The following is a 14,768-nucleotide window of genomic DNA, read 5'->3' on the forward strand; positions in this document are numbered from 1 at the left end:
CAAAGCACTTCATCATGATTGGAGTCAGTGCTATGGGACGGTAGTCGTTTAGACAGGACACAGGTGATTTCTTTGGTACCGGTATGATTGTTGTGGATTTGAGACATGTGGGGATGACTGCCTGGCTCAGTGAGGTGTTGAAGATATCTGTTAGGATATCTGTCAGCTGTGCAGCACAGTCTCTCAGTACACGGCCAGGTATGTCGTCAGATTTTTTGAGCATATGACCGTTTTGCACTTTTTGATGCCACAGGACAGAAATAGCACTTTAAAGATCAATTAAGTGTCTGCACTTCCAGTGAATTTCTGAGAAGGGTGTAAAAAAATTGCTTAAAAGTGCTGACTTGTCTATTTTAGTGCTCACTGAAAGCATACATTTCAAGTCAAGTCTGCTTTATTGTCAATTCTTCCACATGTACAGCACATACACACAGAGAATTGAAATTGCGTTACTCTAAACAACAGTGCAGATATAATGATTTGTAGTGCAAAAAGAGCTTATTTAGACTGATTAAAGTGACAGTGTGTGTGTGTATTTGGGAGGGGGGAGGGGGAGAGTCCGTCAGAGTTCAGTGGTGCGTGGGGCAAAAGAGGGGAGGGGGGGCAAGGTCGGGAGGGAGTTCAGCTTCCTGACAGCCTGATGGATGAAGCTGTCCTTCAGTCTGCTGGTCCTGGCCTGGAGACTCCGCAGTCTCCTCCCTGATGGCAGCAGACTAAAGAAGCTGTGTGTTGGGTGGGTGGGATCCCCTGCAATGCAGAGGGCTTTGCGTGTGAGACGGGTGTTGTAAATGTCCTGGAGGGAGGGGAGAGAGGCACCAACGATCTTCTCAGCTGCTCTCACTATGCGTTGAAGTGTCTTGCGGCAGGATGCGTTGCAGGCACCATACCACACAGTGATGCAGCATTTGTCTTGATAGTTGCTAAATGTCTAGCTTACAACTATGTGAACATGTTTGCATAGTTGTCAGAATCTGCGTTGATGCTTTTTAACAAGAAAATACAACAGCATAGCAAACAGGTATACAATTATTATCTGAATACAGAGAAGGAAATAGACATCACCCTCTCAGCTATCCAGATAAACTAACAATGAACAATGATATGTTAAAAAATTATTACTCTAGGTTAACGATAATTTATAAAAATGCTCATTGTTACATTAAACATTAATTTACTCAACTTGAAATGTTATAATAAAATGAAGTGTTTGAAAACTAAAATAAATATTAATTAGACAAATGTTTAAAAATTATTTTAAACAAAACAGCATTTGAAAACTGGAATAACTTTGATTCTAATATTCTTCTCGTTATGGATTTTGTCATGCGACTTGGGAAGGCCACAGCGGTTATGTGGCGACTACTGCCGATCTGGGGTGCATTTCCCAAAAGGAACTATGGTCGCAAGTTCCGTTGTTTACCAATAGAGTTCAATGGAATGAACCACCATAGTTAGCTAATGATGCTTTTGGGAAACGCACCCCTGGACATCTAATACAATCGTCCTGGGAGGAAAAAATCAGACTTCTAAATTTGATCGTCATTTCCACAGCCATTTATGCAAGTGAAACCTGGAAATCATCAGAAAGCATCACCAAACGTCTAAACGTCTTTCAACAATGATGTTTTCAACAAATACTCTCATATCGCGACCATATTAGCAACAAAGAAATACAGAGAATAACTGCTACTGGCCCTTTGGCAGATATCGCCACCGAGTGCCATTTTCATTTCACGGGCCATATTCTTCACCTACCTCAGGAACGATTACCAAAGATGGCCATGTTGTGGGCGCCTCTCCATGGGAAGCAGAAGCAAGGAAGTTTTGATTAAGAAGTTAATCGAGACAAACATGGCGGCGTACATTCATCAAAGACCTAGGGCTGGGAAAAAATATTGTTTCCTCGATATTAATCGATTCTAATTTTTATGAAACGATATCGATTCTTAAATCCCAAGAATCAATTAATCTAGCCTGTTTTCAGTTATCAAACAGAATATTGTAGCGCACCTCCCATCCAATATCGCAATTAGTTTTGTGCTTTGTTACTTTTGATAATTCTGTCCATTTTATTGCAATATTCAAACAATAAATGCCATTTTGGCCCTGTTTAATGTGGACAGATCGCTGTAGCGATACCAGTTAATACCAGTTTCAGCACGAAATAAACATGAATAAATATCAGAAGGTATGTTAAAAGAAAGGGTACAACTTACCGAAATCCATATCCTGTCTCGTGTAATAACTCAATTAGTTTCAAACACAAAAAGACGTCAATATAATAGCTTGTAAACAATGTCACGTAACATTACATTTACCTCAGTAAAACATATCCGGTGACCATAAACTGGTTAGGTAAAAAAAAAAAGAACTCTAGAGAGGAGCAGAAACATTTTCATTATAATTTTTACTGTTCTTAAATGTTTAATTTATGTCTGAATAAATCAGTCAAGTTTTTATGACAGCCACAATGTGAATGTTTATATTTAAAAAAACGAAGTAGAAATATATTTATGTAATTGTAACTTTATTATTATAAAAACTTCATTGAGTGCAATTTAAGCGTTTGAATACAAATAAGTTAATTTTAACATTCAATATTATAGTAATGTAGTACCAACTGACTCTCATGTATATTTTACAGTGTTAGTTGAGAGATTAGTTTTTCCTTGAGAAAATTTGCCATGAACTGTACCTGATATATATCCAAAATAATCAATATCAATTGGAATCGGAAATAGAATCAAATCGAATTGCAAGCTTGTGAATCCGAATCGAAGCAATCCATGAAATTTGTGTCAAAACCCAGGCCTACAAAGACCTATTCACCGTTGATCTATCATGGGATGAATCCGAAACCGTTGCGATCGACCAAGCCTGCTGGAGACTCCTTGGTGCCAAATGCGCCACACGGCGCAGGCAGAACTAAGTCTAAGTCTAAGTAAATAAAAAGATGAACAGGTTATCAAATAGATTTTTCTTTGTGCACTGTGCACTTTTTTTTCTGACAGTGTGGTTTGAACATCATTAAAAAACCAAAAGGCTGTTGTTGAGTATTTTTTGAAGCCAGTAGTTGACAGCAGTGCAGACCCTTCATAGTGTCAGGCACAGGTGACAAAATAATAGGTTTTGTTAACAACACTGACAACCACACAGTGCAAGAGCAAGCACACGGTATGCCCTATATTCAGCCCAACTCCCCCAGAAGCACATAAGACCCCAAGAGTAAAATTGTTAGTCACCTAAAGCATAATGGAACATCCATTCTTGCTCTTTTTGCTCCCAATCCGAACACACAGTATGCTGCCCCAGTGACTTTCCTCCCAATGCAGGGGGTTAGACGTCAGTATTGGCTCTCCGATGGCAGTCCGCCAGCACTCTCCAAAGACAGCGCCTGTTATAGCTCTGAACATGCAATTAAATCCTAACCTGAGCAAGCTTGGTATTGAGTGCTGGGATGGAGCCAGCGTTGGGACTGAAGCTGTGAAGGAGAGGCAGGCTTCTTTCTGTGAACTCATCCGCCGGCTAATCCCAAGTTAACAAACTGCCGTGGCTGGATTCCCAGGCAAAATGTGAATGTCACTGTGAGGTCAGGGAGCGTTAACTCAACCACGGGGAGAAAAGCAGAATCTTCTCTTTCATTCTGGGCAGGATCATATGGAAGAGTGTGCCTTAAATGTCTCCCTGATGACATTGACGGTGAGGGCAAACATATAGACTACATGAGTAGAGTACAAAAGAATCTGAAGAAACGGATTAAATGGGCTGGCCAAAAACAATCATCACAATAAGGGATTAGCGCATGTCCTCCGGAATATTGAGTCTGCATTCAAGTCTGGCTTGTGTTATTTTCAGATTTCATTCCCCACTCTTCTGCTCATTATATCTCATAATTTCTAGCATGCCAGAAACATACTGATAAGCTTATCCACAAGCATGCTGATGCTATAAATTGTAAAACACTAGCAAAAGTAGTTTATGTGACTAGTGCAAAATATACAAGGGTCGGTTTCTCAAGGGGGTGATGCACCCTGTACTGTCCCACCCCTTCAGTCAAGATGAAAAAAAAAATGCTTCTTTGTGTTAAGATTAGACTGCAACAGTCTGTTTCACAAAGTCACATTTTGTTTGTTTGGTTGTCTGGTTAGGCATGTTCCTACACATTATCCTGGAATATGTGCAGTTGAACTTCCTGCACCACAAAGACTGCAGATCTACTGTGTAGGTGAAAGGTATTAAGATTTATTTATTTATGTTTTAGAGGGATGGATAATTGGTCATAATTAATTTGTTCTTTCACTGTCTTGTTGTTTGTCATCAGCAGCAGTTCAGACTGTTCTAATCCACCGTAATATTATGCGATGCAGTGAGCATGTGTTGTAGTGAAGCAGGCACAATTAATTAATTTCCTCAATTCATTCCTGAACAATTTTTGCAGAGTGCAATATCCTGCTGAAAGAGGAGGAGGGGAGCGATTGAGCTCGAGCCTCTGCCCCTTTAATTGCCAATGCTAAAGTGCCCTTTCTGTCCTATTTAGCTGCTCTGTTTAGAAATGTGATGTGATTTCTACTACCCCCGCTGGGAGAGATGATTATCCATGATTTTTACATGACTTTTTGGATTACTTGATTGATCAGTCATGCTATGGAGGAGCTGTGTACAAATGGATCATCTGGTAAACTGAACATGCGCCACTTCTATGTCTTTTGTACCACAGACTCAATTCATAGAAACACAACTGCTGCCATCTTGCATCTTTGCTGCCATTATCTTGCAGTAGTAAAGTTATCAATTTAATTGAAAATTACCTCAGATGACTTCAGTTTTAATGGTATGATAATATTGTTGCAGTGTTTGTATTGTTGTTGGGCCATTTTTTTTTTCTTAGCAGAATCTTTAAGATAAAAAAAAAAATAGGCAAAGTGACAAAATTAACTCAAATCAGTATTTCTGTCACAGTTTCTCAAGGAGCAAGGGAACAAGGAGACAAGGAGATGCTCAACATAGACTTTAATAAAACCAAAACCGCAGGGATACAAACACTGACAGACGTGAAGACGTTCAATTCCAGACAAAGACAGACTGCACAGACTCGAGCTAAAATACACAGGGAAACGAGGATAATAACTAGACACACCTGGAACAAATTGGAAACAATTAGGACAGGAACAGGAAGGACCAAATAATGGCATGGAAACACATGGGGAGCAAAACACACACAAAACACGGAACAAAGTCTGACATCTTCATGTCTACATATTTATTTGGTAAATAGCCGTGTAATAAACTGGATAATGTAGCCTACAGTCATCTGATCATTATAGCAAAATAAACCCTTTCAGTGCGACAAGACCATTGCATTTCGCATTGGGTGCTGATCAGGACTCATATTGCGAATATGACTGGCTGATTGTATATTAACATTTTTCTATGTTAATGTCTAATTTAAGTCTTGAATTATAGTTTTATGGACTATTTTTATGATACTTTAATATTTCATAGAACAAAGAAAGTAATATGGGTTAGGAACACCATTAGAGTAAAGAAATACACATAGAAAGTCTATGACTTTCTCTCCTCTCCACCTGTAGCTGGTGTGTGGTGAGCGCACTGGCGCTGCTGTCCTGTGGCTGCCGTCGCATCATCCAAGTGGATGCTGCACACTGGTGGTGGTTGAGCAAGAGACCCCCCCACATGATTGTAAAGCGCTTTGGGTGTACAACAATACACAGTAAAGCGCTATATAAATGCATCATTCATTCATTCATTCAAAGAAATGATGACAGATTTTACTTACATTTTTGGGTGAACTATTTCGTTCTGGTGTCAAAAATAATCAAGAAACGTGAATACTTTAGCTGTAATTTTTAATAAATGTAACTATTTGTAAACTACAAGTTCATTAACAATGCGGTTTGCTATTGGCTGTTTGTCTCGAATGAAAACATGGGTGGATCAAGAAGCGGTCTGGCATCAACCTGTCTCCACTCGGCAATGAATCCCTCTCCACATTAATTTTCAGCATGGCTTCTGTATATGAGTGCCACACTTCATCAAATATTCTCACCTCTGTCTCTCTTTGCCCCTCCAACTATTCAAATGGGAACTTAAATTAATCATCACTCATCCAGTTTTGCATGGAGGTGGGGCTGACAGCGTATGGGGCACAGTATATAACGTATTGCCAAAGAAAAGAGGATGGGAGGACCGCATATTTCCTCATCTTGTCAGTTTAGCACACACCTGTAATAGATGGAGCTCTCTCATGTCTTACAGGCCCACATGTCTGTTAAATGCCAATGGTGCTGATACACTGGACAGATTTGCCTTTTGGAAAGTGTTCTCTGCAGTGCTGCGGTATGTTTGTGTATATGTTCCCCCTCCTTATCATCACTTCACCTTAGCATGGTAAAGACACAGCAGAGATACCCTGCATTTGTTTCACTGCAAAAGTAAATGAGTGAATCTCACAAAGAAATAATATAACTGTATCGTAGAACTGTACATTTCTGCCATATAGACATTACTTTGACACACTTTACTTTGTAAAGCTGCTTTGAAATGATATGTTTCATGAAAAGCACTAAACAACTAAAGGTGAAAAATGGTCATCTTTCACTCCGAAAAAAAGTATGCTTGTGCTCAGGTTTGACTTTGATTATTTTGTTGCATCAATACTTTAAAAGTTAAATGTCCAGTGAGTGGCGTTAAAAAGGTTAATGCTCTGTTGTATTTGAAAATAATGTACCACCTACACTAAATCCTACCCTAAACCAAATAGTTTTAACAAAAGCAACTGAGACAAGAAAATGCATTTGCTGAAGCAACCATATACCATTTTAGCTTGCTTCCACAACATCGTGAGGTCTTTTCTCATTGTTTTGTGAAAAATCTCTATAATGAGATTCAGACTTTTTCACATTGTAGTATTGAATATGAGAGAAAATAAGAAAGCGGAGTTTAAATTTGCTTTATTGTCCAAAAAAAAAAAAAAAAGTATCACAGTGTCCTACAAAATAGGCTTCTGTTTCATTTTTGTAGACAGATGTATCTTTTTTTAATTTGTTTTTATTTTTAAAGTTATGACCTGGCCATATCTTGACAGTTTTATTTAGCCATTTATTCTGAATGTTGTGATAAGCTGCGTTTTTTAAATGAGCTGAGGAGGATGGCTTATTTGGCTTCTGTTGTTATTCAATATTGCTGCCACAGGTTTAGATCAGACAGCATAGACAATGAATGAGCAACCTCAAGTTGTCTTTCAGTCAATGTTTAACCTTTCACAGCCATTCCAGGCAATGTTCAATGGCATACTGGAGGTCGGCACATCATCACAAGTGTAATGTTGACCCCAGATTTAATGAGATTGTGGCACACTGTCTGTCTCAGAAAACAAAGCAACAATCAAATGTCTTGTTCCTTTTGTGTCTTGGCATATTGATTTTCTTCCTACATATTTCCTGTTTCCTGTCCGAGAGAAGAGCTTACGGCTACACGTACCGCAATTAAATGAAAACATGTACTAACATATAACATTTTTATCTAGACCAAAATTTATATTGTAAAAAATATAATGAAAAGCAGTATTTTCTTGCTCTTTTGAAATAAAACTTTGATTTCACATGCTACAACATTCTTAATGTAAAGCTCCATCTCTAGTTGGTCTTTTAAACATTTTGACGCCAAGGAGACCCATATATGATATAGGCTACATATAGGCTGTTATATATTTTTTATGTTCTCATGCAAACGCTAGTTAGCTGTCGGCTGTAGTCTGTCTAGTGTGTTCTAGTGCAACGTTTTTGTTTTGCCACAACACAGGCGATGCAAGGCAATGCCACAGTCGGCTTTCCTCAGTGCTAGTTCTTTGGCATTGGTATGGTGTGTCCCTACCCTTACAGACATAATTTACATATAGGTGTCAAAAAGGTGCAGTATTCCAACCTATTCCACTCTCTGAGAGAAGGCGGAGTAGGTTATGTAAAACTAAATTATGACTTTTTAGAGAAAGAAACCTTTACTTGCATTATAAATAGACTTAATGCTTAAAAGGTATAAAATGGCACTAGACTACAATGTGCTAACCAACTGATTCGAGGCTATGGAGCTCACTGGGTGGGAAGGAAGGTTATGCAGTTTTAGTACAAATTTAACAGTTAAATATCTATTAGATTCTCATTTACCATGCAGTAGTTTATGATCACTGAAAAATAATGCTCTGGGCCAAAACAGCTGCAAAACCCCCATGTTTCAATTAACAACTCATTTATGGAATTAAAATATTATAGAGCACTGCATTCTGTGTTTCTAACTCTAAAGCAAACAGACATGCAACATTCCATTATCCCTCCAGGACACTGGAATTGTCACAGTAGTAATATGTGCTTTCCAAAGCCAGAGAAAAAGTATTTGATTTAAGATGGTGGACAGCTTTTTCAGCAGAGGTGAGATTTGTTTATTTTGCAGGGAAAAGTCATTGGAGAAAATTTAAATAGTTGAACCAATGTAGCACATGATATTTCAGTGTGAAAACCTGCATCATCTACAATCTAATGCTAAACATGCTGAGATAGTGCTGTGCTATATTTAAATTGATTCCTATATTGATTGGCTAACGACTTAGCAGGGGCACTATTACTTTTGCATGCAAAGTTGTTGAATACTTTATAGGCACTGATATACTGTATGCAGCCATACGTCAATTATAATTATGCCGATTTCAGTTACATTTCTGTAGATTAATTTACAATTATGAATGTTAGAGTCTACATGGTACAATACAACTCTCTTAAAGAGTAAGGAAAATCCTGTTTGATGTTGCCACTTTAGTTCAAACCGAATTGTCTTATCATAACTACATTATTGTTGGGAATATTTGCTCTTTATAAACTTTACAAAGTGCAAATACTTTTAAACTTTACATAGTAAATATTGATCTGGCTCTTATATTACTTTGTGTGTGGTTTGCTCTCTGTGCTCATATATTCAGAGTCAACTCTGCACCATCTTCCTTACTGAATACAGATCGATGCTGAATGTTTAGAAATCATTCATACAGCTTTGCCCTAGACCTAGTTAATCATGACATATAATGGCCAAGGCACCTCTACTGTATGCCAGAAAAGTTGTTGTGTTAGCAATTATTGTGACATGCTTTAATACAAGGTTAAATGAACAGCATACCTGATGATTTCACTATTATCATTTTGATTTCATGGTCCTTTGTCACCTTGGCCATGTGAAATATGTGAATAACTGCAGCCATAAGTTTCAGACAAATCATTTACAGTGGAATCTAAAATATTTACATTTACATTTAGTCATTTAGCAGACGCTTTTATCCAAAGCGACTTACAAATGAGGACAATAGAAGCAATCAAAATCAACAAAAGAGCAATGATATGCAAGTGCTATAAGCACACAGAGTCCAAGCGTCGGTACTGACACAACGTCAGGGCAGAGAGTTCCTTGTAGAGTGCACCGAGAGGGGCAGGAGAGGAGAGGCCGCGAAGCGCGGTTCTGGTAATGCCAGGGCAGGAACTGGGGAACAGAAAACTGGTGAAACGAGAGGCAGAGAGCGAGCGGAAAAGACAAACTGAAAACACTAAACTGTACTTGGAGCCTATGAAAACACGGCAGGACAAGAACTCAAGACTGGTAGTAGGTCACGAACGAAGAGTAGCGTGTTCACACCACAACGGTCAGACACAAGACTACACACGAGGGGAACTTAAAAGGAGGGAGAATTAAGGAATAAACAAGCCACAGGTGTGACGGCAGCTAAAGTAGTTAATAAGATAACGATGGGGAGGGAAACCACGAAGAGAATGAGCACATGGCGAACTGTCAAAACAGACAAAAAACAACAACCTGCTGATCAGACCGAAGTCATGACAGTACCTCCCCCCCCAGGAACGCCACCTGGCGTACCCAGGAGGGGCTCACCTCGTCGCCGACGGAAGTCCTCGACCAGAGTCTGATCCAGAATGTGCCGGCCCGGTATCCAACTCCTCTCCTCCGACACCGACGGACGAAGGCCAAGGCAGACGAGACCGCAGCTTCGGGTTCCTGAGCAGAGAAAAGAGGTGGTTGATAACCCATGGAACATTGAAAGGGAGACATACCTGTGGACGATACAGGAAGGGAATTGTGGGAATATTCGACCCACGGTAGCTGTTGACTCCAGGAGCTCGGACTATGTGATGCCAGACAGCGGAGAGCTCTCTCGAGATCCTGGTTGGCTCGCTCGGACTGCCCATTGGTCTGAGGGTGAAAACCTGAACACAGACTCGTCGAGGCCCCGATCTGTCTACAGAACTTTCCAAAACCGGGAGACCACTGAGGTTTGTAATTTTATTAATGAAGAATGTGGCAAAGTCGTCAGCTGTTAGAGTTGATGAAGGAGTGGGAAGAGGAGGACAAATGAGCGAGGAAAATGTTTTATAGAGTATGCGAGAGTTAGACGAATTGTTAATTTTGTTATGATAGTATGTCCTTTTAGCAGTGGAGACATTAGCAGAGAAGGAATATAGGAGTGATTGATACACAGAAGTGACTGACTTACCCAGAACAACCTACAAAAACCACCATATCACCCTACAAAATCACCAGATCACCCTACCAACCACCCAGAGCACCCTGCAAACCATCAGATCACCCTACTAACAACCCAGATCACCCTACCAATAGGGTTGGGTACCGTTCACATTTTAACTGGTATGGTACCGGTATCAGTACCTGAATTTCGGTGGTTCAACCGCAATTATACGAAGCTACGAGAATACTTTTTGTATGCAAAAGAAAAAAAAAATACTTTATTCAACAATTCGTCTCCTCTGCGTCACCCTGTAAACAGTGTATGCTGTTCTGTGTCAGCTGCATCATGCTGTTTCCGTTCAGATCAAATCACAACAACACGTAGGAAACAGATCTGGCGTGACGCAGCTGACAGAGAACAGCATACAGCATACACGGAGGAGACGAATTGTTGAATTAAGTTGTTTTTTTTCTTTTCTTTTGCACACAAAAAGTAACACTCTCTTGAGATCAAAAGAGGCAAGCAGAGTGTGGAAGTCTGCAGCCTGAGGTTTATCTAGGTGGATGTTGAAGTCTCCAAGCATAACTAGGGGAGTACCATCCTCAGGAAAGGTTGAGAGCAGCACATCTAATTCATCCAATAAGTTACCTTGTGGTCCTGGGGGTCGATAAACAACTACAAAATGGATTTTAAAAGGGTGGGTAATAGTGAAAATAAATACTTTTATTGTGTCAATATGTGCATGTAGTCACATAAAACAAAACCTCTACATTAGAAAGAACCACTTAAAGTTTATTTGGAAAATGTAAGAATCTTTTTTTTTAAATGCTTTTCAATTTTTTGTTATTTTGTTTTTATTCAATGATTATAATATATATATATATATATATATATACACACACTTTTTATATATATAATGTTAGCAAAACCCCTTGAATCTGAATCCTTAAGCCAATGAGATTCTCGTTTCCACATTTTCTACAGCATGACCCTGGACCGACTATTCTTTAATGCATTTAAAAACACATTGTAGACTGTGTAAAAAAGAAAGGGGAAAGGGTTGACACTGACTTCACTTGAAAAGACTACCACAACAAAGAGCCCAAAACAGACTTGCTTCTGTAAGAAGTCAATAAACCATGATTGATAATTTAGCTTCTCTTTCTTTTCTCATAACTCAACACGAAAACACAAATGGGGCTTTACAATGTGCTACACTAAACAGGCCAAGGACATTTTAAAAGCTGCATCAAAAATCTTCATTTTTCATTTTTCAAATTTAACATTAGCAAGTGCTACACATGGTACACAGTGAGATGTTGTGGCAACACTTAAGGGACAAGGATGCCATATTTGTTGTTACAACATGGTGATAAATTGGAAAGGCTGGAAGTCCTGTACCTGAGTCTTACTTTTGACTCAAAAGGCCTAAAATGGGGCATTCCTGCAGCTAAGCTCAACCAGTTGCAAATTGAGGTTGCAATGGCAAGGTCATAGGTTTGATTCCCAAGGAACACATGCATTGACAGAATGTATGAACCTTGAATGCAGTGCAAGTTGCTTTGGATAAAAATGCATGAATGTAAATGTGAATGGTTTATATGGCAATGTCTCTCAATCTTTTTCAAAAAAAAAAAAAAAGGTTTGAGAGATAACAACTTACTGAGTGCAGAAAAAAAGCAACTTTATAAAATGCCCAATAATTGGCTGGGACATGTACATGATATGTTCACTTCCAAAAGATAATCAGAGACAATTACAATCCCTTAAGACTTTTTTTTGTTTGTTTTTTTTGGGGAAATTAGCCTCTGTGAAATTCTAAAAAAGCATGAGAGGCATCGCCAAATAAACCATGCACTTCAACAATGCAATTATGTCTTTGCCCAAAATGGTCCAGAAACATCACCGTTCTTGTCCCTGGGAGCTCTAGCTAACAACTCTTCTGCACCATGCTATCCCCGCGGGCAAACACAATGAGAGTGACAAGCCTTCATTAAAGCATCCAAATTCAAATGTTATTCTTAGCCTGGGGAGCACTGAAGCCATATTAAATTAATTCATATGAGACAGGGCCTAGAAGAGAACGGAGCAGCATCGCCCTTCCCTATCTAGTGTGCCACCACATAGGGTCTATTTCACGTGACACCTTCATTATGGCCATAATCCCTGTAAACAAGCACTATTATGAATTGGAAAACGCTAAGGTTTGCAGTTCTGATTAAAGCTTACGTATCGTTTAATTCAAATGCTTGAGATGACAGACCGGAGATAGGGTGAATAAGTAACTAAATCCAGTTTTGCTGAGATTTAACACCTTATGTGAGCAAAAAAGTGCTAACAGAAAACAGTATATTAACTTGTGACGAGAAAATAAACTTTAAATCACTGGAAAGTGCTGTTTTTGACACAGTACTGTATCTTGCATGGTTAAAATGTAATGTATCCAGACTATTGCGTATGATGAATTAGCAAGTGTTACTGTGCTACGTTATTGGCTCCCTGGCAAGTGCACTCTCTTACTTCAGCATAAAAGGATTTCATGAATATTTTTAAGCTATGTACACATTGTAGATGTGAAATTCATGCATGTTTAATGCATGAGGCGTGTTACTGTTAAACTCTGAAAACAGCAGAGTCAGCAAGAACTTCTCTATTTTAATCAATTGCATGCGTGCAGATCAACATCTAGCATAGATCTGGAAATCTTTTCAAGCATATAGCAGTTTCTCACAACCATTTCTGCAGCGCTTCAAGAATCTTCATTCCTCATACTTTCAAGAGAAAGCTTTTTCTTTTTATGTTATGGGAAACTTCAAGGTTATTGTGTTCAGATAAATTAGTGGCAATATGATGATGCAGCACCCTTTTCCTTTAGGTTGATGGCCATTTATTACATTCGGGATGAGGTTAAAGATTTGAAAAGATAAAACCCATCCTAGCTCAGAGATACAGATGACCAATCTCTCATAGTGACTGCATGAGCAGCCCAGGTGCTGTGTCAAAATGGCTGGTGGAATTGGCCTACTCTGTCTCTGGCAGCTGAACACATTGCTCTGGACAGCTCTTGGCCAAGCTAGTCACAATTCAATTTCCTGACTCATTCATCAAGCACTTGGGGTGCTTGGGTCACAGGCTGGGCCAGCTCCCCAACGTCCCGTTCATCCGGAGTCCGCCATCGATAAGAAGGCATTAGTCTACCTCTGCCAGCTCATCTGAAAGGGCTGGAGAAATCAGGCAGAATTTGTTTTAAATTTGACAACCTGCTGTCCAGCTTAATTCAAAATCGCCCCAAAGCATAGATTCAAGAAGCCAGATAGGAGAATACTTGTATGATGCACAAGTTCACCATTTGGTGGTGTAGTTTGCATTTGAGTGGTGTTACGAAACTAGATCAATTGCTTGCATTGTAGACTGGAAGCAGAAACTATGCAAAACACTAAATGAAGTTGTTCAACATGCATCAAGTCCTTCACAGAGACTACCAAGTTTTGAAGTCTTACCTCATTGTGTAGAGAAGAGTTCCGTTGTCTACCAGCCGCAGAAGTTTATTGGGTGTAGTCATATTGTGGGCTACTGACTTCTTCCCATTGTGGAAGAAAGTATCTGGAGTCCAAATCTTGCTGGCGAGCAAGTTGTTAAGTGGAAGAACCTGCATAGGCCCATCAAACTTCAGCCTCTCATCCCGCCAACTTTGCCGGAAGAACACATCAATCGTGTATTCCTAGAGGAGAAAAAAAAAAAGAATTAGTCAAGACTTTCTGACAGCCCTTTTTAAACTTCACTTGACCCCCAAGTGTGCTGGCATGTGAAGCTCTTCTCCAATCTCGGCAAATGACTCAAGAACAGGAAAAGATTCTGACTTTTTTCAGACTTCACTTTTAACAGATTTTCCTGTTCGGCTGGCCTTGATTGGTCGAGATGCTTTTCTCAGTTGTACACTTCAATAATTCATCGCATTTTAAGGAGAGATGCAGCCTTGTTGGTGCGAGATCCTTAAGGCTCCTTCAAAAGTTCAAACTCAAATTATTGCATTTTCACAGCTGTCGCTGGAGGGATAAAACAAGCTTTTTCCAAGAGTTATCTCTCTGACCGTATTGCTAACACAGGCCAGGGGACACTGTCCTCATTGAACCTCTGCTGAGTTGGGAATAGAAATCGTCTCAAATCAACAGCGTCTTCTACAGTGATGAGAATCGCTCATCTTTTAAGGCTTCCATTATTGATGAGGTAA

The 14,768-nt window shown here is 39.4% G+C and overlaps 1 protein-coding gene across 1 annotated transcript in view; it reads right to left on the bottom strand.

The window, feature by feature from the left end:
* LOC107695105 (gamma-aminobutyric acid receptor subunit alpha-3-like) overlaps positions 1 to 14,768 on the bottom strand; it is a 197,728-nt gene that overhangs the window by 88,981 nt on the left and 93,979 nt on the right. Inside the window, exon 5 of the mRNA XM_016494913.1 lies at positions 14,038 to 14,258. Within this exon, the coding sequence (XP_016350399.1) occupies positions 14,038 to 14,258 (221 nt within the window). The remainder of the gene's footprint in view (positions 1 to 14,037; positions 14,259 to 14,768) is intronic.

This window comes from Sinocyclocheilus anshuiensis, unplaced genomic scaffold, assembly GCF_001515605.1.
Source record: "Sinocyclocheilus anshuiensis isolate Anshui unplaced genomic scaffold, SAMN03320099.WGS_v1.1 scaffold506, whole genome shotgun sequence".
Lineage (NCBI taxonomy): Eukaryota > Metazoa > Chordata > Actinopteri > Cypriniformes > Cyprinidae > Sinocyclocheilus > Sinocyclocheilus anshuiensis.